Source organism: Amblyomma americanum, chromosome 4, assembly GCF_052857255.1.
Source record: "Amblyomma americanum isolate KBUSLIRL-KWMA chromosome 4, ASM5285725v1, whole genome shotgun sequence".
Lineage (NCBI taxonomy): Eukaryota > Metazoa > Arthropoda > Arachnida > Ixodida > Ixodidae > Amblyomma > Amblyomma americanum.
In genome coordinates this window covers 120,483,522-120,508,720 of record NC_135500.1, presented here as the reverse complement: position 1 = coordinate 120,508,720, position 25,199 = coordinate 120,483,522, and the positions used below count along the sequence as shown (strand labels likewise).

General features: G+C 44.8%; 1 protein-coding gene across 2 annotated transcripts; it reads left to right on the top strand.

Moving 5' to 3' along the window:
• Positions 1-346: 346 nt before the first annotated feature.
• On the top strand, positions 347-23,361 carry LOC144128296 (MSL complex subunit 3-like). 2 transcript variants are annotated; one of them, XM_077661606.1, is made up of 13 exons: positions 347-621; positions 693-845; positions 1,310-1,392; positions 1,469-1,564; positions 1,675-1,831; positions 3,222-3,359; positions 5,098-5,249; positions 6,212-6,349; positions 9,684-9,844; positions 10,982-11,107; positions 20,352-20,549; positions 22,674-22,758; positions 22,820-23,361. In XM_077661606.1, exons 3-13 carry the CDS (start codon positions 1,352-1,354, stop codon positions 22,920-22,922), a joined length of 1,395 nt encoding a protein of 464 aa, XP_077517732.1. In that variant the 5' UTR covers positions 347-621; positions 693-845; positions 1,310-1,351; the 3' UTR covers positions 22,923-23,361. The 2 variants fall into 2 exon arrangements, with proteins under 2 accessions (XP_077517732.1, XP_077517731.1); XM_077661605.1 differs by having other exon boundaries at positions 349-621; positions 729-845.
• Positions 23,362-25,199: the final 1,838 nt, after the last annotated feature.

The window sequence follows — 25,199 nt, the reverse complement described above, 5'->3', positions numbered from 1 at the left end:
CGTCTACCTCACTTTATCCGTGTTGTCACAATGGCAACCGAAAGCTCTGTAGCAGACGACACGCAACAGAGCATAAAATTAAGTGATGCGATTCTAATTGTAAATGTTTGTTGTAAAATAATGCATTACTTTTTCAAATTTGCTAGATCTGAAGAGTAAAGGCATTGATTGTTGATATTAAAAAATTAAAAAAATTTCTTTTGGGGCCTCTGAGCTTGACAACAATAATAGCAATCTCGGAGGCGCGTTTAGTTCATCCTTCTTTCAGTAGTCGACCTTCGGTTTTTCCGCGATATGGCGCGCGCGACCAAGACACGAAGACGCTTTGGCTTTGGCCCTTGACTTTGTGCCGCCAGAAGCCGAGAGTCGGGCCAAGGCGGATACATCTACCTTGGTCGGGCAAGCGGTTCGAGCGTTCGAGTGCGCGATTGGTTTCACGCGGGTTGCTGCTTTGACTTTGTTGCAGCCATTCCATGAGCATAAGGGCTTGCGTTCGACGCTTGTAACGTAACTGACAGATACATCAATTTCGGCGCCACTCGGGTGCCGCTCTATCGTTATTCCTGACGTACTACATCACCCGCAACCATTGCGGGCCTCGAGGTCTCTGCGCTGGCGCAGGTATGTATATTTCTCCGTTGCTGTACAGCAGTTCAGTTGAAATGGAAATAAACAACTTTTGCTCGTCTTAGCAATTTGATGGCGTGCTTTTGCCGCACGAATTGCAGCCACAGGATGCAGCTGCGGGTTCTGCGAGTGGCGTCAAATTCAAGTTCTCCGAGGGAGAAACAGTTTTGTGTTATGAGCCAGACTCCTCAAAAGCCAAGGTCCTCTACGATTCAAAGGTGACTGACGCAGTGCCTTACTTTTGCTGCGTAAAAGCGATCATTTTGCTTTCGCCAGAATGGTCCTTGCGCCTGTCGACGAGTTGAAGCTAATTATTGGTAAAATACACGCCGAAATGAGGTGGAAACCTGAAGTGCAATGACATTCGGTGTGAATGTAATTTTCTGCGAATGACATGCAACGTCCCGTGTGACGGGGGTCTAAAACTAGTTATACATTAGAAATATACGCGATGAAATAAGCGGTGAATGGTGTGGCGTCACGTGGGCACTGCCGTGCGTAATCCACCGCAGTATCGTTGCGAGTTTCAAAGCATGCAGCTCATGGCTTTTTGCAGCACATGAAAGTAAAATTCACTGTTTTGTCAAGTTGCACGCTTAAGATTGGGGTCACTCAAAATATGCGTTATTTTTTTTTAAATGTGGAAAGGGAATTCAATATTGCTGTTCTACTTCTCGCCCAGGTGTTGAAGCTTGTGGTAGGAAAAGACAGTCGAGGCCGCAGTATGCCTGAATATCTGATCCACTTCAGTGGCTGGAAACGCAGGTATGCGTGTTTATGGGTTATCGATTTACTAGGCTGACCTTAAACAAATTCAGTACGCTTACTAAATTTATTACAGATGGGACCGTTGCGTTGCCGAGGAGCTAATTTTACCCAACTCACCAGAAAACAAAAAGCTGAAGAAAAAGCTAGAGGCTGAAGCTGCCCAGAAGCTGTGAGTAGTAACTGCCATGTTTTGTTTTGCTCTTGTCTGAGTTCAAGTTGCAGCAAATGCAGAGAGGTGCAGGTTTTTGGTTGCGTTCACTTTTTTTTCCCTTCCTGCAGGCTTCAAACAAGCCGATCAAGGAAACCTAAAGTTCCAGCTATTCTGAAGGAAAGCCTGGACAGAAAACTGCGTGGTAGCAGCAGAAAAGAACGGAGCAGAAGTGGATCAAGTAGTCGTGGAGAAGAGTCTGACAGTTCACAGTCTGAATCTTCAGAGGTAACTGGCTTCCATTCTGATGGGAACTCATTATGGCCCTCATATGCTTAGCTCCCTAACCCTTCATTTTTCTCCTGGGTTGGTTATTGAAGGCTGTTCTGTTATGACATTGTAATAAAGATGGAAGGAAAAAAAAAAAGCCCCTGCCATTTGGAATAAAAAGCTTGGGTTAGGTCTAGGCTGGCCAAATTTCCTTATATGAAAAATGTTAAGAGAAGGATAAATTTCTTATATTTGTTATTTGCTACCGTGTATCAGAATGAGCAGTACACCAAGATAAAAAGCAAGACTATATGATGTTCCTTAGCTGTATTTCTTTTGCTTAGGCCCTGGGCATAAACTGAGCATAAAAACGCACAGTTTTTCTGGGACAAGTTCTCTGCACCTGCTGCAAATGTCCATGCTTTGTCCCTTTAGCTTTGTTTATTTTTTTGTGAAAAGTACTGGAATCCTAATCAAATAAAAAGAAAAAAAGAAGTAAACAAAAATGGCTAGCTGGTAAACTATGAGGGCACTCTTTGAAAACGTACAACACATCAGAAGATCTGCTTATCCAAGTTTGTGTCCAGTATGAGTCACCTATCTGCATTTTGGTGTTGGTTTTTGTTTCGTCACTGAGCAGGAGTTCTTAGGTTCAGTCTCAGCTGTAGTGGCCGCCATTTGATGGAGAGGTAATGCAAAACCACCCTTGTACTTATGTCAGCGCACGTTAAATAGGCTCAGGCGGCAAAAATTAATCCGGAGCTTCTCACTGCGGCATGCCACTTGGCCCGCAGTGTTGTTTTGGCAGGCAAAAATTCAAATTCAAGTCAAATTGATCAAATCTTTCCTGTCATTCTTTTCCTTTACGGTATGAAGCTACAAGTTTTACTGTCAGGCATATCGACTGTTGTCATTAAGAATATCTGCCATGTCCTTAGGCTCTTGCATATTTCTTATAGTTTACTAAAAAGTGCTTTTGTAGGGTTGCAGTGATGCGAATTGTTGGGCTTCCCTGTTGAAGCCTGGTTGAGCTCATATAATTAAGAGTTTTCTTTCCAGGGATAACTTACCCTATCAAGGAATAGCTTACCCTATACTCTCTCTGCTCCCTCCTGCCTAATATAAAACAAAAGAGCTCATCAGCATGCCACTTTTTTTTTTCTTTTTCATTATGACTCTTGAAAGCGTAAAATGGAGAAAGCTCGCTGGCATGTTGAACAGCAACATTGTAAGCAGCATTACCTGGCAGATTTTTTGTTCACAATTCCAGAAGCATGAATGCCAGTATTTTCATCGCTGCAGTGAGCAGTATGCTAGGTGAATAAGTGTGTTCAAAAGCCTACTGTTTTCTACTAGCCTGACTATCTTCTGGTATGTTAACTTTGATTTTGCTATTGTCACACTGCAGAAGCAAGGTGACTTCTCTGATGAAGAGGACAGTGACGATGAACCTCAGGAAGTTGCCACTGATTACAACATCAATATTCCCCAGATTCTGCGAACCAAACTGGAGGATGACTTTTATAACATCACTTCTAAAAAGAAGGTTTGAATTTTACTTGATCTTTCGAGCAGCATAGGGTGGGGACTGGCAAAGGACAGGGTTAATTGGAGAGACATGGAGAGGCCTTTGCACTGCAGTGGGTGTAGTCAGGCTGATGGCGATGGTGATGATCTGTCGAGCTCGGTGTTGTATTACAGTAGATTGCATTTGCATTGCCTAGTTTTCAGACACTCTAAAAAATGCGACACAATAACACCCAGGTGTGATGCAAAGGACTTACTTCATGTTCAGCTCTCTGCTGTGGTTTTGTACTTTATCTGTACAACCGTAGCAGTGGTTTGCACAGCAGTGAGTGATTGTCTTACTTAATGGGGTTTGTGGGATACAACTGCTGAACCCAAGGTCACATATTCAGTCCTGGCCATGGCAAGTATATTTTGATGGCGGCAAAATGCAAAACGCCCATGCACCGACTTTTCTGCGCACGTTACAGAACCAGAGGTGGAAGAAATTAATCTGGAGTCTTCTACTAGCGTGCCCTTAAGTCTGTTATACTCAAGTAGCATGGTCCGGGATGCTTTGTTGTTAATTTTTCTTAATAAGTCCCACCGTACTAAAACAGTGGTGACTCTTATAACCCACAGTGTTGCTTTGGCTCTTAAAAGTTGATAAGCATATTAATCAGTTCAGGTGAGTCCGCATGGAGTGCGCAATTGTTATATGCTGCAAGCATGAACATGCACAACTCTCACAGCAGTAGAAAACATGGTCCGGGATGCTTTGTTGTTAATTTTTCTTAATAAGTCCCACCGTACTAAAACAGTGGTGACTCTTATAACCCACAGTGTTGCTTTGGCTCATAAAAGTTGATAAGCATATTAATCAGTTCAGGTGAGTCCGCATGGAGTGCGCAATTGTTATATGCTGCAAGCATGAACATGCACAACTCTCACAGCAGTAGAAAGCTGGGGACAAGGCTTAAATGGCTAAACATTAACAAAATAGCAGAAAAAGCATTTCTTGCAAAACGCATTACATGAATTAGTAATGAAGTCTTCCTTGTAACCTGTGTCGCAGATAATTGGAGCAAGGACTGTGTTGATGAACCAGTGCTGGCCTGTGTTGCTTCTGACACTAAAATGAAAAGAATAAGAAGGTTACCATTAAAAGCACACTGAAGAGAAATATCGATTGAAGATTGAAGCTACACTGTATTCAGGTACAACTCAAGAATGAAGCGGCAAATGCGCTTAAGGGAGCCCCTCCAGCCAGTGGCCTCGACCGATCCCCTTGTGCTGACTTGGATGAAATCACAGAGAGACAGTTAAATGGGGAATAACCGCGGCTTAGTCGGATTAACTATGGCATCATGAAACTCGGTTACGCCATTGGCTGGAGGACATCCTTTGAGGGGCCTCTGCCGCTTCGTTCTCGAGTTGTATCTGACTGTAGGCTGGTCAATTACTCTTTGAGCAGTGGCAGATTTGAAGGGCGGGGAGGGGCAGCTGGGCAGCACCTCCTACAGGCGAGAAATTGGCTGTGTAATAACTATGAGAAACTTCATTTTTTCAATGAAGAAGGTCCCAGAAATGCATTGCTCAAATCGGAGTGTCTCCCCCGCCCTCCCAACCTCTGGGTTCACTTTTGATAGTGGGAGTGTATTTTGGGCAGTTTTTATTGTTGCCAACTTGGTGTATGCATGGGTGGATTATATGTACTAGTACAATCTGTTTGAACACTCATGCCTGTAACCTTGTTCTTCCGTCTTGTGCTGCTCCAGCTGGTTCACGTGCCATGCACACCGGATGTGGTGGACATACTGGAGGCTTTCCTGAAGCAGTATGCGGCAAAGCTGACCGGGACGGCCGCAAGGCCTGCCAAAGGCAGTAGTTTGCGCCAGCCACCCATTGACACCTCAGAAATAGAAGCAAGGCATGTCACAGTTATCCTTCCATGTTGTGTTAGTCACAGTAGTAAAAGGATTTTGTTCTTAGGCTATTGTAGCAAAACATTTTGGTATGTTGACTGATGGCTTTGCAACAAAATCTAATTGACAAGTGACATGAAGTGTGAGCAGGAACTGTGTGGCATGCAAGGCAGATTTTACTTAATACGTTCTGCTTAATACGGAAAAAAAAAGCGTCTTGGTTGCAGAAAAACGATGTGCCTTTGTTTCGGTCAATCACCATGGCATTTTTGATACTGGTAACTGCAGTTATCATTTGCTTAGAACAGTACTTCTTGCATCAGGTCTTCTATACAAAGAGGGTGCACGAAATCCCAGCTGAATTGCATTTTTTCTGAAGGAAATTTAGTATGCTGCAGGTGGTACAGGTTTTAAATTGTATACTAATATATACCAACACCTAATGGGCAACAACTATATTCCATTTCATACATCAGGTGTAATGCTGTCAAAGCTAGCGCTCTTGTTTGCGCTGCCTACATCCGTGATCAAAAAAAGTGCATTCCTTTTTGTGAGCGAAGGATAATAAATGCTTTGCCTGTTTGCTTTTTTCATGATACATTCGTTATGAGCTTGATTACATGTGCTCTCATTGCTGACAACGCAGTGTCGCTTTCTCGTGCCTTTGACAACTTGGCCACCACCCAAGCGTGGAGTAACAAGCCTGCCTTTATTTTTTCATGCGGACTGGTTTCGTACAGTGTTCTACCTGATGTAAGACACGGAGTGTAGAAACACATGCTATGTGGGCTGCCCAATCGGGGCATTCAGTGCCATGTTTGAGAGCTGCAGAAACGAACACAGTAGACCTCTCCTCAACTCAGTAGGTCTTGCTGAATATTGCGGAAAACTTGTGATTTTGCAGTGACACAAACTGCTCTCCGACACCAATTTTATAATGTTGTTAATTGTGGAAATTTTTTGGCAGGTTTGCTTTGTGCAAGGAGGCAATGGATGGATTGCGGATCATCTTCTCATACACCCTGTCTAATCAGTTACTGTATAATCTGGAGCAAAGCCAGTTTAAGTTGGTGACAGCATCTTGCCGTCCCATTCGGATTTCCAAGTAAGGAAATTGCGATTTTCAATTAATCTTAGATGAGTTTCTGTAGGCGGATATTGTGTTTTGTTACGTAAGGGTGTGCGAATGTTCAAAATTTTGAATACAAATCGAACGTTTCTTATTCAGTTTATATTCGGTTTGAGAAATTGATATTCTAGAATTTTCTAATATTCGCCAGCGATCGAATACCACACAGACTTTCATAAATCCGATAGTTGCAAAACCATAATGTTCAGGCGAATTACCTGCAGATCGAGCTTAAAGTGTTGGCAAAACAATACAAAAGTGTCCTCTTCACTTTCTTCTTCATCGTTTATCGCTTGAATCAACATTCGGACACCGCTGTGTTTGGATCCCGTGCGAAATTCCACAAGTGGGCTTTCCCACATAGCACTCTGGAACAGGACAAGATGGCCGACTACCAAGTTCCAACAACAAAGCGAAAGTGCGCTTTTTTGTTTGTTTGATCCTTCTAGTGTTGCATACCGTATTTAGATGATTGTAAGTCGACTCCCCATATCACATTTCAGAAAAAAAAAAACTTCGAGGTCTTTTAAGCTTTGCCTTTAATAATGGAACGCGATAGCATTAGCCTGCGGCCGCCGCTCATCAGTCGCTATCGGCTGCTGCGCGCGGCTGCGCCCGTGGGCACATTCCAAAAGGAAAATGTATTAGTTACTGGACTACTTGTCCACACTTGCACCATCATTCACTAGTGCTGCCATCGCGATAGCTGCTGCGGTCCCACAGCATGTCGTTCTAACGTCGTCGTGCAGCGAAATCTCGCACTTCGCAAACACCACATCACGACATCGCATGGAACAACTAAAATTTTGCCTCGCTGCAGCTACCACACCTGTATCACCCATTGTGAACGTCGAACTTGCAGCCCGGCGGGCAGTTGTTCGTTTCTTCGGCGTAAAGAATGACAGCCATCTTGAATGTAGCCATGAACGAGCGCCGGTTGTTCACCGGATTCGGAGCACAAATGACGACTGACAAAGCACTACATTAAAAACTTGTGATACGCAGCTGGCAGTAGTCTAATGCGCCAGAGCCAGAGAGAAACTACGTGTGAGTGGCGTCGGATCTTCCGTTGACTGCCGACACTTCCCGGCACTGCTGCCATTCCGAGTGGCAGTGCCGCCGTGAATGGAACAGCGTCCTTTCCGTCAACTATTCATGCTCCCTTGACCGCCGAGTGAGCAGTTGAAAGTAAAAAAAAAAAAAGAAACTTGGAGGACACTTTTTAAGAGCAGAACACGATTGCGTTATCAGGCCGCAGGGGCTTATCAGCAGCCACATATGATGGGGAGCGGGGGGGGGTTGCTGCTTATTGACAGCTGCCATCGGCCACCGCTCGCAGGGAGAGGCTCCTAGTTCTGTGCGTTGACATAGCAGCTGCTCAAGACCAGCCCCAAGAGCGATGTGGCAGAGCCACGCAGCAAAAATACAGCCACGCTGTAGCATGACTAATATCTCGTTTGTCTGGCCTTTATTTGTGGTGCCATGCTTTCGTTTAGATTGTGAGTTGACCCCCCCCACCCCACTTCAAGTTTTCATATTTTGAAAAATAGGTCGAGTTACAATCGTGTAAACACGGTACCTAATGCTCACACCTATAGCACTCATCCCGTCACCTTCCGAACTTTTCTAGCATGAGCTCTGCCGAGTCATTTTGGTCAACAGTGAAATGTTGAAAACCTACTAAGAATTTCGCATGAGGCCCGCAGGGAGGCCGATTCAAGGTGTCACTGGCGGGGAAGAAATCGAGTAAAAATCCCTCATTTTTCGTGGCGCATTATAATGCGCTTACCTCTGATATGTATGTAACGGCAGGCTTGACGACAGTAGGGACACACTGGTTTCTTAAGCTAAAAAATAGCCTAGTTTTGCTTTCTGAGCTTCGTCGCTAGCTTGCAGCGATGGTGGCTGTTGGCCGCGCATTCACCAGCTGTCCGAATCCAGCAGTGCGCCGATTTCAGGCACCAGCTGGCACGTCGCTGGTCATTTATTTTTTTTAGAAGCTGTTTCACCGTTTTTGACACCAGTGTGCAGTCCCTTGGCTTACGTCTGCATTTTTCTTCCAGCACGGCTAAACTGTGCGCTCGTGACGGGCTTTTCGCTATTTGTGCAATGGAGCCTCCTCACCATGCTTCCCTGCAATTTGGAATTTTTGGCAGTTGTTCTTTTATTTTTCAGGAAACAGAGCTCTATAACTAAACCTCTGGAAAGGAGGCTTTATAACTTTTTTGTACTATACCTCTGGATATTAAGATTTCGTCATGTCTTCCAGTCAGTAGAAGTTTGAATTCGGTTGTACTGTACCCATTATGTTATTTGTAGTTGCCAGTCATGTGTCAATTCATTCAATTCATTTCATTATTTCGCTAATTTTGCATGATGATATTACATTTTTGCATGTCGTGTTTTTAAGTATGATGGTGAGTTAGTCTAGTCTTGTTCGATGTCAAAGACTAGTTTTGAAAATAATAAGGAAAACAACATTTGTCTATTTGTTCATTGTGAACCAGTACTTGATTACACATTTTAAGGTGTTTTCTTTCCTTGATATTCATATTCGATTCATATTATAAAATTTCAATATTTGCATGCCCCTAGTTTCGTAACTGTTAGTTGCAGAGCTTCCCTACCTCCAGTTTTCATGATAACAAAGATTTCTTCAAGCTTGTGTGGTGTGACAGCAGGTGTAATGTAGTGAATAAATTGTGATGTGTATATAAAACAAAAGAAATGATGATTCTCTATTTTATGACTGCCTGTGTGTTACCCGCCGCGGTGGGTCAGTTGTTAGGGCACTCGGCTACTGATCCAGAATACCTGGGTTCGAACCCAACCGTGGAGGCTGTGTTTCGATGAAGGCGAAATGCTTGCAAAGATCCCCAGGTGGTCAAAATTATTCCTGAGCCCTCCGCTACGCCTCTCTTTCTTCCTTTCTTCTCTCAGTCCCTCCTTTATCTCTTTCCTTATGGCGTGGTTCAGGTGTGGGCGGATATGTGAGACAGATACTGTGCCATTTCCTTTCCCCAACAGCCATTTCAAGTCAATGGCTGTGTGTGATCATTGCTTTAGAAGTGGTTTTCTAATACTCTTATTTTATGTTCATGGATATACGTTTTCATGCTATTTCGAGGTTTTTTTGTTTTATGGAACTGACAATGGTAATATTTTGTAGTGGCTTTGGAAGACATCTGGTTTCTCTGTAAAAGTATAAAAGTATTTGTGCTTGCTGTTTTATTGCAGGTTAAGTCGGTATGTATGTGTGTTTCCGGTGAAAGTAATGATTGTTTTGTGGTTTATTTCTTATAATTATCAGCCCGGCACCGAATAGACAATCAAATGAGCCAACCAGTCAGAATGAGGCGAGCCTCCTGAACATAGCACCAGACGTTGCAACCACAGTGAAGTGCCGTTCCCGCAAAAGCTTGCGTGGCAACTCCGACCCCAAGGGTTCCACCTCTTCTCCGCAGCGTTCTGGTCAGTGAAGTTGTATACCTTGGCAAGGTGTTTTTCACGGCTTTTGGGACGGGCTTGCTAGGTCATTAGGCAGCACAATAGTGTTGGGTTCTGTGAATAAGCCAAAACTTGTGTCCAGTTTTAAACACCAGTGCTGTGAATTTTCTGAAGTTGTGGTGCTGGAGTGGAAGTAATTACTTTTGCAGTGACCATTAGTTACTATACCCATAACTTGTTGTTGAAGAGCTTTCATTGAGAGCGGTACTACCTTTGCTGAATGCAGTATTCTCCCCCAGTGCTGGTTAACTAGCTGGAATCCTTTTCTTGTTAACCCCACTGCCTTCCTTCTATTGTTTTCTGTCTCCCTCAGATTATTACCTCTTATGGTGCTGTTTCGATGTCATAAAGACCCTCTGATTTGATCCCAGTTATGTTTTCCTGGTCGTTATGTTTGAGAACTTGGAAAAAATGTTCATGCTAGGTGTCGGGACTTACCGTGATCCTTGGTCAGTGCCTCCTTAACGCAGCATTTAAGACCACTTGCTCTCTAAGGCCTGGAGTGTATGCTTCAACAGTGCCTGTTGTTCTGTATTCCCTAACTGTGGCACAGGTCAAGTATGAGTGCTGAAATTGTTCAGGCTACAAAATCAGGGTCTTTTATATTGCTTATTCTTTTTGCTTCTACTCTTGATTATATTTGTGCCCTATGGGTGAGGTGCACTTCTAGAGTCAGTACAAAAGACTAATGGGAAAACCATCTGCTGGCTGCTTCTGATTTTTGTTTTCTCCCGCTGCTTGCCGGTTTCATTGCACTCACCGTACATGCTGGCATTGTTTGTTTGCTAATTTATTTGTGCGACGGTGCGCTGCACTGTACCGTGTCATTGCAAGACCGGTGCGTGATGCATATGTGCATATCTTCATCGCAAAGATAGACAGCCCCGAACGGTAAGCAAGTTTTGTTATGGTTAATAATGCTAGACTAGGCTGGCTATTGTGCATATACGCTGCGGCCGGATCATATACATTTGAACGCATTTGACACATCAGAAATTATATGTATTTGCGTTTTTCTGCACTGTCTGATTGAGCTTACGATAAATTTATTGCCGTATGCAGCCTGTACACGCACTGTCTTTTTTTTTGCTTTGAGTGCAGCAAGTCCGCCAGAAAAGCGAACCGTACGATCTGGCGATCCTCATTCCATATGGAGCAGCTCCCCGGCCAAGTCTACGCAGGATGACAGTGACACAGACAATCTGCCTTTGGCTGTGGCAATAATGGGTAAGGAACCACAGTTATGTCGAGGAAAGGCAGTCCTTTCAGATTAACAAGCACATCAGGTGTTTTGTGGCTGTTCTACAAATTCCAAGAGCATGTTTTGTGTTTGCATGCCAGTAGTACATAAATAGCATGTTATAGCATGTTTTGCTTTTGGTTTGAAACTAGAAGCGCCCATAATGATATTTTTATTTTGCAACGTTGTTTAAAAAGCAGGGATGTTTTCTCTGAGTTGGCTTGTTTCTGAAACTGCTGCACGAAGAGACACCGGACTGTTTCTGTGTTCGTCACTATACATGCCAGCTTTGCGTTTTGCGCAATCTACCCGGGAAGGCACTGTTGCAGATAGCATAGCTCAGTGTCATTGCTGCTCAAAGCCTGGCTTTATTTAAAGTTTTTTGGAAGAGCGCTATTGTGACCCTTCCACTTCAGAGCTAACTGCGCCATTCTGCGCCAAAGGAGATTTGGTGCACCACCTTGATAAATATGACCAAACTTACGACAATTTGCAGCAAAATGAATGTCTTCACCCTTAGCGAAATTGAGGAGCCCTTTGAATTGGACAAAAATGCCGCCAGGATTTTGCTTAGCATGGTTCCAGTGGCTGCAGAACACGTTCGTGCTTCTACCTTGGTTAACTGAGCGATCGGCAAACCTCATCAGCATTCCTGGCACAGCTTGCACTAAAGCTTGTCGCCGTCTGCTTGGCGTGCCTCGTGGAGCATTGAAGCATTCTTTGAAGAACATGCTACTCAAAGTGCTATGCCTTCAAGTGCATTAACTTCATAGCTTTCAAGCTATGCATACCTTCTGGTCTGCTTTTAGCCAGAGCTGTGTACTGTGACGTTTTCTTAACCATGTCACTGCTCGAATGCTCCGGTAAAAGTTGGATGGCAAATTTTAGGACCGCCAAAAGTATTCTAGTTGTGTTGCCATGAGCAGCGGCAATGAGTTGACGCGGATTTAGCCCGCATAGTGCCTCAGAGGCGGCAACTGAAGTCAGCGAATTATTTCATCAGCACTGCACTGGCTGCTCGCATTGTCTGCTGAAATTAGCATCACACATTTTGAAAGTGCCCAAAATTTTCTAGTGGGCTGGGGTTTCGATTGAACTGATATCGAATTCTCTATGTTGTACTGTGTGTGGCTGCTTGTGGGCCCCATATCAAAAGTGAGCAAGTCGCATATCCTATTGGTGCGTAGCATGCCCTGCAAAGCCAGCCAATTGAAACTGCTCCATGAGGCGACCCCATTGTTGATATTTACAGTAGGATCCCCTGGTAGGATTTTCTTGGCGATATATATATTAAAGAAAAAAGCATACCAGCTGGGAAATTGAGTCTTCAAACACATCGAAAAGCGAATGGCAGGAGTGAACCAAGCGCAAGTTTATTTCAGTCCCACTGCTTGAAACAATATCCTATATCGCTGCCTGCCGCCTTTTTTTAAAAATTTGTACAAGTGTAAATGCTTCTTCAGAAATTGCAAGACTTTGTGTGTTTCACACTTGTCACTCTGTATGGGCGCTCACGATTGTTCTGCATGCGCAGAAGATTCCTCGATGGCTCTCCATCTCCAGAAGATAGGCAGTAGAGAGAAGGGGGCCAGTGGAGATTGAGTGAAGCTGCAGCACGTGTATGCTCATCGCTATTTTCGTGGTGGCCGCGCTTCAATCGTATGCAATTGTTGGCCATTATCACCCAGAACTCCACCTTTCAAGCCATAGGCAATTAGGAAAAAAAAACGGACGTTAGTAACAAAAGCCCTGAGACAGCCCACCCAACTGCACTTTGCCAAGCGCTACCTCTTGTGGCATAGTTTTGTTTTCGCAGTTTTAATTATGTGCACTAGCCTTACTGCTGCGATAGAACTTCACCTGCAGCCGAAACAAAATTCACGGTACCCGTAAGTTCTCCATGTGTTGGAGCTACGGAGCGTGCTGGAAGCCCTCCAACACGGTGGGGTGCGAAGGGGGGGGTGGGGGGGTCAAGCGTTGATGAGTTTTACAGGGTGGCGTGTGCCCTGAGGTGTCTCTGTAGTGCATGATGCAGTTGTTACCTGTGATGGTGATGATCATCGTCATACGTGAGCAGTAAAGCCAGGTCAAGAGCCAAGCCACATCAAAATTCAAAGTGGCTTCTAGAACTCGTTGCCACAGTTGTGATGTAAAGACAAGTTTGTACAGTTGTTCCCCATTAGTATGACCCTGGTTAATATGGACAACTCAAATTATGGACACTTTTTCAATGTATATATGCCTCGTTAACATGGACACTCACTGTTTAGAGAACGGACAGGGTGAATGCCCACAGGGGCCATTGGAGTTCATATCAACAGTGATTAGAACAAAACTTCGACTGCCCCAACCATATCATTCCATTCCTGTATTTTGAGCGCGGTACAGCAGAAAAAGGCAGCATGAAATTGGAAATGCCTGAATGATAGCATTTTTTTTTCCTTGGCTTAATGCTTTACAGTGCCAAGGGGCCCAGTCTTAAATTTGCTGTGCTGCAGAAAGGCAGTGAAAAAAACTGTTTTGCAGCTTGTACTACATTGAAAGCCACATAAATATTTATGTATCATCCTTATTCATTTATTATTGTCTTTAAAATTTTGGGCTGCCTAGCTAGGAGGAATGGACCCTTGTAGAGTGTACTATAGAATCTCGATCGAACGAATGTCACGGGGTCACGAAAAATATTCGTATCATCCAAAACGAACAAAATTTGTATGCAGTATTTACACAGTTCTGTTTTCGGCTGACAGGGTTTGCTTATGGTCACCCGCCACCGCTGACTGCTCGCAGTGTCGGTGATGTACGGGCCGCACGCCTCTGCTCACAACTCGTAGTGCGCACCGCACAACTGGCGATTTAACCTGGAAGGCTAGCGAGTGAGGTGTTTCCTCTTTAAGGTTATCTCAAGTTTCTTTGAAATCATGATTGTTTTTCAGATACATTGTAATACCACTCGTGTGCTTTTTTTAACGAGCTGTGTGACTGCAGCATTGATATTCCTCTTGCTACTGCGTTTTTGCAGTGAGGCCGTTTTTCATTGCTGCAAAAGAGCTGCAAGTAATTTTTTTAGTGAATCTGCATAGCCATGATGATGCAGAGCCATGATGCCATGTCCGCTCGAAAGCTTTTAAAATCTCGATATAATCAAGTGGCACTCTGCTTTGTCGACGCAACAAAGTGTTGACCTGATGACCATAGGTGCTGGCCATGTGTCAGTGGTCAGTCAGATGTTCACTCGATTGTCTAGCAGTTAAAAAGCCATTAACTCTTTTCCTACCATGCCCATTGACCAGCGGGCTAATGATGGATGCGAACGGCAACTTCAAGCACTTCCGCACTGTTCTTGAATACAGTCAAAACTCGATTTAACGAAACCCGATTTAACGAAAATCTCGATTTAACGAAGGTATCCTAATTCCCCCTCAGACGCCCATAGGGTTCAATGCTTTGACTAACCCGAAATAACGAAACCGATTCCGTGATCTGTCCCGATTTAACGAACCTTTTTTCGAGAAATAAAGGTGAAAAAGTGTTAATTTTTGGTCTATTTTGTAGACAGCACCCCAAAATTTATTGATTGCGAGTCAGCGGTAACAGCGCGGAGCATCTTCATCCCGTCGCCTTTTTCAAACTGCGCGGCGCAAAACGAGTTTTAATTTTGAGTCGAGCTAACGAGATGGCGCCAGCAGTAAAAAAGTTTCGTGCCACATTTCATAGATGGCGCTGTTGCAGTTCGCGTGTTTTTTTTGTGTGTGTTTGTGTGTTGTGCTCTGTGTTCGCTCTTGTGCGGATTTCCCCGTGCCTTTGAACGCACGTCTTTGTCAAGCTCAGCTTGTTAGGCCTCCATCAGTCTAGCCTTGCTATCGTGAACGCGGACGTGGTGTGTGCGAGCAAGCGCGCCGCTAACCCTCCTGACTAGCAGATGGAGCCCTGCAAGAAACGAAAAAGGCTTACCCTGGACGAGAAAGCGGACATAATTCGTGCTGTGACAAGTGGACAGAAGAAATGTGAGGTGGCTGCATCACATGGCATTCCAGCGAGTACTCTCTGCACAATATTGAAAGGGAAAGATGACATCCTTCGCGCCACTTCGTCGGGGAATCTCTCGCACAAAAAAATGCTGAAGACCACTCCTCAAAGCAAAATGGAAGAGGCCCTCTTCGCCTGGTTTATGGATTTGCGGGCTAAGAATAGTATTCCCGTGAGTGGAGACCTGCTCCAACAAAAAGCTCGCTCTTTCGCGTGCTTGCTGGGCGACAACGAGTTCAAGGCAAGTCCCGGCTGGCTGTCGCGCTTCAAAGAACGACACGGCATCGTCGGGAAAGTGCTTAGCGGTGAAGCGAGCAGCGTAAGCATGGCTGTAGTCGGCAACTGGCAGTCTGAAAACGTGCCCGACATTCTGGGAAAACGTGCCCCCAGCGACGTCTACAACGCCGACGAGAGCAGTCTATTCTACCAAATGCTGCCTAAAAAAACACTCGCCCTGAAGGGGCAGGCGTGCCACGGCGGCAAACACAGCAAACAAAGGCTGACTCTTTTGCTGTGCGTCAACATGGACGGCACCGACAAACAAGACCCGCTTGTCATCGGAGAGTGCGAGGCCGCGCTGTTTTAAAGGCACCAAAAAGCTTCCTGTGAAGTACGTTGCCAATTCAAAGGCGTGGATGTCGCGTGCCATTTTCGCTACATGGCTGAAGGAATTTGACAGCGACATGTGTCGCCAGAAAAGGAAAGTGTGCCTGTTGCTGGATAACTGCACGGCCCACTACGTTGCAGAGGTCGAGCTGACCAGCGTGGAGCTCCGCTACTTCCCCCCAAACGCAACGTCCGTGGTTCAGCCCTTGGATCAAGGGATAATTAATAGCGTGAAGTGCGCATACAAGCGTCGAGTCGTCGACAGAGTTCTCCTCAACCTGGAGCTGAAGCGCGAGACGAAAATAGATATTTTTATGGCGGTTGAGATGGTGGCGGCGGCTTGGAGAGCATTGAGGCCGTCGATAATTGTCAACTGCTTCAGGACTGCCGGTTTCGGTACACTAGGCCCTGAAACTGCCGCTGGTCCGGACTGCGCGAGCGTCGTGCACGAGGATGAAGATGCCTGGGAACACCTTCGCTCAGTGGATGAAGTGCCCACAGGCATAAGTTTCTCAGACTACGTGAACGCCGACGCAAACGCAGTCACAAAGGAAGTTTTGACTGATGCCGATATGTTGCGGCTTGTAGGAAGCGTGGAGGGAGTGACGGCTGAAGACGCTGCCGACGACCCTGCAGGTGCCGAAGCTCCCGTGCCGACACCAGGTCAGGTGATGGATGCTCTCGATCTGCTGCGACATTTTGCCGGCGCACACGAGGGGACGGAAGACGCGCTGGACGCACTTCAGACCTACGAAAAATCGGTGCGGCCGTTGCTCACAAAGCGCACGCAGGCAAAGATCACCGACTTCTTTGGCGGAAAATAAATTTGTAGTCCCCTCGGGCCTTTCTTGTCGAGTAAGAATTTTTGTTGTTTCTTTTCATACGCGCTAGCGGCGCCGGTCGTGGTGTTGGCGCTACCCACTCGAAAGTAGCGCGGGGGGTCATGACGATGACCATACGGACCCCCAAAGATTGCGCTAGTTGTATGGTTACCAACTTTGGCGCCAATTTGTCATTAGCTGTGTGGCTTGCCGTCCCGTCGGCGGTATTAAGGGAAGATTGTTGCGCCGCTAGCCGAACCGTCCTTTGGGTCGGTGCTACCGGCGTGAATTCGTCACGCGCGAGTGCGACGAAAAGTGAAAATGGTACGTGCTAACCGATACGACCGCGATAAGCTGGTACGGTTTATGCGGATGCAAAATGCATTATGTTCAATGGGTGCTCAGTCGGGGACTTGACTTTACTACTTTTAAAACGAAAGTACTGTTTAAGCGGGTACGTTTTAACGAGGTTTTACTGTAATCGAATGTACTGAATTATGTGCCCAAGAAATGCCTCATTCAATTTAACGAAATAATTCACGGCTGCCCTCAACTTCGTTAAATCGAGTTTTAACTGTATACTGAGCTATCTGCCTTGAAGCTAGAAAAGTACCGTCTAGTTATGTCTTCAGTTTGTCTTTTTTCCTTGTGCTGGTGATTTTTGATCTGCTTGTGAGGACAGCAGGACGTAAAAGTTGACAGCTAGAATGACCGCCTCCGCCAGCGTGGCACACACTCTGAAACGTGGCAGAACTTGTGATTCATCTGCGTCCACAATTGATTTTGTCGATCTAGATAGTAGTGAATCTGATGATGCTCCCTCATCATCCGACTTTAGTTCAGATAGTGAAGACCCGAGGAACCAGCATAGAACATTGGTGGCAGCACCTTTGTTAGTTTCTTATTTGGGCCTTGTCTGTTGAACTCGGTGGCTGGTTTGAAAAGGGTATTAAAGGGACACAGGAAAATTGAAGTTGGCTTGTATCGATAGAATACCAGCTCCTAATCACAGAAACACCACGCTTACCGAAAACAAAGCTCTTGTTAGGTAGAAAATAGCAAGAACCAAATACAGGTATCGCCGCCACAGGCCAATCTCGCAAGTACAAGCGTGATGACGTCATAGGACAAGACACGCCACCTTGGAGGAATTTTCCTTCCTACATGGGGGCAGCGAATCTCCGAGGCTGACAAAGGAAGGTTGCGCGGTTCAATATTGAAGTAAGTTTTGTTTTAAAACCGATAGTGCACTTTTATCACACAAGGAAGACAGACAAAAGACAACCTGAATGTTGGAAGCAAAGAAAACCGATGCTTGGCGGTGCCACAGGCGGCCAGGAGAGTTTCGATTTGTTATGGCACTTCGCGTCTATGAGCTTTGCGTGCCCCGTGGTTTTGTTTTTGACGCACCTCGATTTACAAGCGTCGAACAGCAGAGGAATTCCAAGTTCCACTTCAAGTGCTAGTTTAGTTAACCTTTGAAGGATCCTGTTAAGGCTGGTCACATGATTGCCACGGTTGATGAAAAACTATGGTGGCACGATAATCGGTGATCGTACAAGGCAGTTCGCAGTATGAAGAGCACTTGTGTCTTCGCGCGCTCGCTCTGCGAAACATTCCCGGCTGTGCCAGTCAACTTCAAACTACTTAACGGAAATCGTTTACTAGGGACGAGAGACAAGGTACAAGGCAGCTAGGAAAAATTGCTGATGGCCTAGCTCTGTTAGGCCAGGATATACGTAGCGAAAAAAGTGCTGAGTCTTCTGCATCGGAAGAGTGCATTCACTAGATTTGCCTTTATTGATGGTTATACTTTGAGCCGTTGTGGCGGAGTGGTAGCGTCTCCGCCTCGAGCACCAAAGGCCCTGGTTCGATTCCAAGCCTCGGCACAGGATATTTTTTTTTTATTCAGTGAGTGGGCGGGAGGTTTCAATGGCTCCCATAGATGCCGCCATCGAATACATTGGTTAGTGGTTAAGCGCTGGCTCTGTTAAGGCGCGTTTATACTCCGGCGTAGCGTGCGCACATGCGCTGCATGGCGACGTAAAGTCGGAAAAAACGAGACCCTCTATACTCCAACTGTGCTTGACCACCGACGCGTTCGGCGGCTTCGGCGCACTCTGACCGCACTGGCGGAGACTTGGAGCATGTCTCTATTTTGCGCCAAGTGCGCCAGCCGCCGCCGGCCCGGCCAGACCAATTCGGCTCCGCAGCGAGGTGTGCGTTGTGACGTAATTCAATAGCTTCGGCAGTTGGGCCGAGCTGTTCTTTTCGAGCTCTCAGCTAATTTAATCCATTCACAGTACACATCTGAAGGTACATGCAAGTGGGCGAGAGAGCCCGATCCAGTGGACCCGTTGGATCCAGCGGAAGCTGTTGAAGCGTCGTGCGTCGGCTTTAGTTTCGAGCCACCAACTTTAAACGCGACCGCCCTTAAGCACCCATCCGTTTTTTGGTGCCGACTGCTGCACCGTGCAACTGCGCCATTCAAGGAATCACAATCCATTGGCCCCAAAGCCCCGGCCAGCCTCTGATGGGCGCAATGCGCTGACCATGTCCTGGCCCCTCGCGACTCCCTGCACTGGGGTTATGATATTTAATTTGCAACGGCTTCTCATGGAGGAAGGGGGAAACGACCCGCCGGTGCCTAAGCTAACCGTGCTCCCTCATAAGCATCGCACGTTCTGTGGGGCTGAGGTCGCTGAAATGCAGGCCGGAGTTTTTACGAGAACTTTGTTGTCGGGTTCGGAACGGGATCCATCGTAACGCTGGCAGGATGCTGGTGCAAACGTAAACGAAGCGATGGTTGCGACCCCTGATAGATGCCTTCAACGTGCGGCGGCAGTAGCTTTCATTTCGGCTGCTGCTAGACCTCACCGCTAGCCGCCAGAAATCACGGAGTATGCGTTTACATCACGTTTCTTGTCACTCTGTCCTATGATGTCTTAAGAGTTCGCCGTGACGTCATAGGAGTTCTCGAGTTTGAATCGGAGCGGCGGGAAAACCTTTTTCAACATTCGAATCCAAATTTCTTTTAAGTAAATGCACCTTTCGCTCCCGGACAAGCGGCAACAAAGCCATGAAATGCCGAACTATCAGATTTTGCTAAGAAAAAAAATTTGATAGAGTTCTCCTCACTATCCCTTTAACGTTACCAATGTTATTTGTTTCATTTTTGAGGTTTCCGCATCCTATGGTCAGGATTCGGTATCTCCTGCACTGCAGAGTGTTCACACGATTGTTTCGTCCAATGGCACACCTGCCTATAGGGTCTAAAGTGACTATTTTCTAGCCAGATAACTGTATGAGCTAGAGTTTTGATTTTTTAAAGAGTATTTGCTATTGGATAGGCAGACGTTTTTTACATTCCAGAGTTCCTTTAAAATTTTTTGCTTTTTGGATACACGTCTATCTTTACAAGTTTTGTTTGAGCATACAGTAGGGGAAGAGTTAAGTGTCTGTGCGACACAATTAAAAGATTTAACCCGTTTGGAGGCTACTAGCAACGTAATGCTCATTGTTGGAGTATGTTGTATTTGCGAGATTCGGATGAAAACTGGAAAGCCCTGTGTGACTGTTCAGCTTTGTTGAGCCAGTGTGTTGCCCAGCCATTGCTAAAAACTCCTGCTATCCACTGTGACTGGCACTTCCAAAGCTGAAAATATGAATTATCAGTTCAGTTATGCAAGCCAGCCTCACCCTCTTCCTTCCAAATGAGTTTTAGCCTGAGAATCTGCTGTTTATGAAGGCACCCTGCTTGTTTTCTCTTTCAAAGGCAGGGCTCCAAGACGGCGGACTGCAAGTACATGTTCCGTTGCATCATCAGTGTCTGCAATTACAACTACCTCTGAGGCAGCCCTGAGTGTAGTCAACAGTAAATTTGATTGTACAATACTGCCCAGTGAATTTTTAGATGATGATCCATCATCTCCGGCACTGCTGTATGGAGCACATCACTTCCTACGGCTTTTTGGTAAGAGTGCATTTACTTTTTTTGAACTGGAACCTACCTGTCTGAGTGCATGACACTTGTTTAGGAGTAAAATCTAATTGCATGCGATCGGCGCTTTCATGCTATGCAAGTTGCATGCTATAATACTACAGGAAGGAAATCTGGTGCTCCTGTTTGCTGGAGCTGCCATTATGACAGTTCATCTGTCGTGGGTGTTGTGGAAGCACATAAACCCTAATAAAGTTCTATCCAAAGGTTTTTAAACTTATGTTATGGGACTTAGAGCCAGTTTGTCAGTGTAACGTGCATTTTTAATACGAAAGCATTCCTTCTCTCATGAGTGGCATGTACAGGTTCTGTCGGCTGAGTGTGTTCGCATGAACTGTAAATTATCCATTATATGAGTAATTCATAGAATAGTTAATCGAATAATTATGTAATTAGCCTGAATTAATAAATAAGCCACCAGAAGAAGTAATAAATGGATAATTAAGTAGTTACACATTAATTAGTTACACATTAGTTAGTTATTAATTAACCAAATGAACGATTAAATTAAATTACTTCCTGAAATGTCGCCAGAATGACCATTCAGGCAATTAATCAGTTGACTGAATTAATTAACTTGTTAATTAGTGAATTATTTCATACATTGGTAATTTATTGTAATCAATAAATTAGGATTTATGAATCGTTAATAAATTAATTAGTACATTGATGTGCTTACTAGACGCTCTAGCAACCGGACCCACGTCTTCGGATGTGGTAGAACCGAAGTTAGTGCGAAAACATGACTTAGAAACGGCACAGGTATAAAGAAACAAACATGCAGCAACATAATCGGTAGCTGTAAAAGAAATGCTTTCGCATTACTGCTCCTAAGCTGACTTAAATGCACCCCTGGATTGTTAATTTACTTGACCCTTTTCACAGCATTTTTGTTCTTGCTTGCAGAGCTGTGAAGATAACTCTCTGTGGGGCTATCTGCTTTAAAAAAAAAGCATCAGCAAACATGGCTACTAACACGAGTAATGGTAAAACATTGTGAAAACACAGTGCCTTGTGTAGATTAACTCTTAACAACTGTGCATAATATGTTGTGTGATAAGTTGAGTTACTTGTATGTAAAGCAAGTTGCTTTGTGCAATACTTCAAACAAACATTTAAATTGATTAGAAACAACTAAGAAGCCAAAAGGATATTCAGAGGGAACTCTCCATGCTCTTCCTGTCATTCCCAGGGTGGCTAAACTGCTGCTACAGAAGGTTGCCCTTTAGTATTATAGTGTGGAACTTCATGATTGATGCAACGAAAGGAGCGGCATTGTTAGGCAAAACTTCTTAGCACTGTTCTTCATTCTTAGTATTTCTTATCAAATTTCCAGCATAAAGCCAGAGAGGTAGCCTGACTAAGCAAGAACAAAAAAACGTTGATTCTTGTGATGCATGCCATGGAAAACTAGCTTTGACAAACACAGACTTTGCTGTCTGCAAAAATATTCAATAAAAATAGTGAAAACATAAAGCTTTCACTGGTTTATAGTTTGGCATTTCAAAATAAAAAATGTTGACCACTGCTGCAGCAGATGTGGTTGCTTGTGGCAGCTAAAACTGTGGAGCTGGTTCTCCACAATGACTCAGGTTAACTTTTTCAGAATCGGGCGCTCCGCCAGAGCAGCTGCTCTTTTCCTTCTCCTTTGTGTTTATGCCATTGGTTTCCTAATATTTTTTTCGCAACCCACTTTTTACTCCTCATTGTTGCCTTCGGCATGTTTTCTATGCTTCACTGCTGTGTATTCGTTACATGTTGTCTTCTCTTTTCCATTGTAAAATGTTTGCTAATAAATAAACTACCGTTTTAGCTGCTTCAGTGCTGCTTGACAAGATAATCCATATCAGAGGGCTTAGCTTGAGGATGACAGCTTGCAAGCGCATGTTTTGGTGTATCCTATTTCATGTTATGGAACTAAACAAAGGCATATCTTAACTTAAGGATTAATGTCTCCTCTTGCTTGAAATTGATTTTTCGTGGTATATCCATTCAGAAATGTGGTAAAATGTACTGTGTTATGGCTGGGTGGAGGGTGGGGTGAGCAAAAAATTACTAGGAGAGTGCAAGTTGACTGTATGATGCCTTTATTTTCAGTAAAGCTGCCCGTACTGCTGCAGAAGATGGCTATCACAAAGAGGAAAGCCAGTTATCTTGAAAACTTTGTCAATGGACTGTTGCAGTAAGTATGGCAATAATGATCAACACTGTACCGACAATTGACTCCTTTCATTGCTTTACAGGTACTTGGCTGGACGGCATGAAGAGCTGTTCCCACCAACTGCCTACGGTGATGCTGAGCAGATAATGGCTGAACTTGAAAAGCAAAAAACTAGTAATGAGTAGCACACAATCAGCATTGTAAATATTTTCTTGTTTTGTTATTTTTGGATAGATTATTGCAAATAAAAACTGCATTTCTTGGATTAGTGAGAAAGAAGTAACAAAACATTGCGCCATTAAGGCAGACTGATTAACGTTTAAAACCTGAGGCAAGAGCCTTTACACAAGAAGGTGTATGTTTTTCAGCAGTGCAATAATTTTATACTTGTGCATAGGCACAAGGCTTGAGGATATGGAATGGGGACTACTGTTTTATGCTGATTATCCGCTTGCACTGTTACTTGCTATGAATTTGCTGATCTATTTAACCGGAAGCAAGGAAAGGATGAAGTTCGGTTGTGGTGCTCCGTGTGACAACTGCTTCAAGAAGTCGCCTCCAACAAAAGCTACTGCTTCTTGTTGATGCACTTATTGTTCAGTAAAGTCAACATCACCATTTGAATGGTTGCTTGATCAGAGCCTTCTTGCAGTTATGATGTGAGTGTTTAGAATTACTAGTTCTCTGTGTCTCATTCTCAGCAGCTAAGATCACCCTTCTGTGCATGCTCTAAAGATTTGATTTCCTTCCAGCTCAAGCAGTGTACTTAAAGTGAAAGCTCGTAAACATATAAATATCAATATTACAGTATTCTGCATACCTTTTTTTAACATTTGGTGATGACCTTTTGTCTTGACAACTACTTTATTTGATGGCAGATCCTGCAGTGCACCTTATTATTTCACTACAGCTTTAAAGGGACACTGAGGAGAAATTGAAGTTGGCTTGTATCGATAGAATACCAGCTCCTGATCACAAAAACACCACTCTTACTGAAAACAAAGTTCTTGTAATGTAGAAAATAGCAAGAACCAAAATACAGGTGTCGCTGCCACAGGCCGATCTCGCAAGTACAAGCGTGATGACTTCCTAGGACAAGAGGCGCCACCTTGGAGGAATTTTCCTTACTTCATGGAAGGCATGAATCTCTGAGGCTGGCAAAGGACAGTTTGTGCACCGCACCGCTAGCCGTCAGAAAACACGGAGTCTGCGTTTACGTCGCGTTTCACGTCACTCCGTTCTGAGACGTCATAAAAGTTGCCGTGGCGTCATAAGAGTTCCCCGAGTTTGAATCAGAGCGGCGGGAAAAACTTTTTCATCTTCGAATCTAAATTTATTTGAAATAACTGCATCTTTCGCGCCAGTTCAAGCGGAAACAAAGTCATGAAATGCCGAACTATCAGATTTTGCTAACAAAAAAAATGATAGAGTTCTCCTCAGTGTCCCTTTAAGGCAGTGCCTTGTATGGCACAGTTATGTTTCCAGTTTGTGTAGGAGAAGTGAGGTAGTTTGACATGGCATATATTGTCAAGTACTTAACTCAAACATTGCATCTGGCTGTAAGCAGTACCAGATCTTCTTTCTTTTCTAAATTAACGAGGCATGAACCAGATCAAGACTATACATTGAGCAATCACAAACTGATATTTGATCGTTGCATTTGATTACACTGTAAACCAGACATGGCAGTAATTGAATTACTGTACTTTAATTACTTTTCCCTATAATTTGTAATGTAATGAATTTCTTTTCTGGGCTAGTAATTTAATAATGTAATTAACTAGTTTTATGGAAGTGATTTTGCAGCAAAGTAATTAATTACTTGCAAAATTACTTTAATTAAAATGTGCCGTAGGGAGACGGGGACTGGTCCCCTGCAAGCTAAATTTACGGGGTGCAACGTGGATGTTGCTAACAGACTGAGTACCAGGAGTCAGCTACCGCTTTATTCTCCCTAGCGTGTGGCCCAGTACCCCCCTCTCGATCTGTCCATCAGGCAGCAAGTTGCAAGCAGCAGATCCACCGGGCAGCAGGTTCTCGGAACATCCGCTTTGAAGCCAGCCGCCAGCGGCATCCCCCTAGTCTGCGCAACTTAGGGTGCGTGGATGCCCGCTCGCCTCGCCGTTGAGGCACCCTAGTGCGATTCGAGCAGGAGCATTCGCAGAGTAGAGTCCTCTCCTGCTCGCCGCACCTTTTCTGTCGTACTCCCAGTCCCCGAAGAGGGGGGAAGGGATGTTCCGAAACTGTGGCACATACATGTGGCTTTGCCGAAGCCGGGGCCATGTTTGCCACTGCCACTAATTTATGATTACACTCGGACCCGGAGGTTCGACATGTGGTGCGGTCAGAAGGATCGGGGCTCTGTCGCAGCGTTGAAGTTGAGAGAAAAGTGGGGAAAGCAGCATCCTGCTCTGTAAATTGTGGTGCCAAGCAGTCTTGTCAGATACAGGTGCAAGCATTAG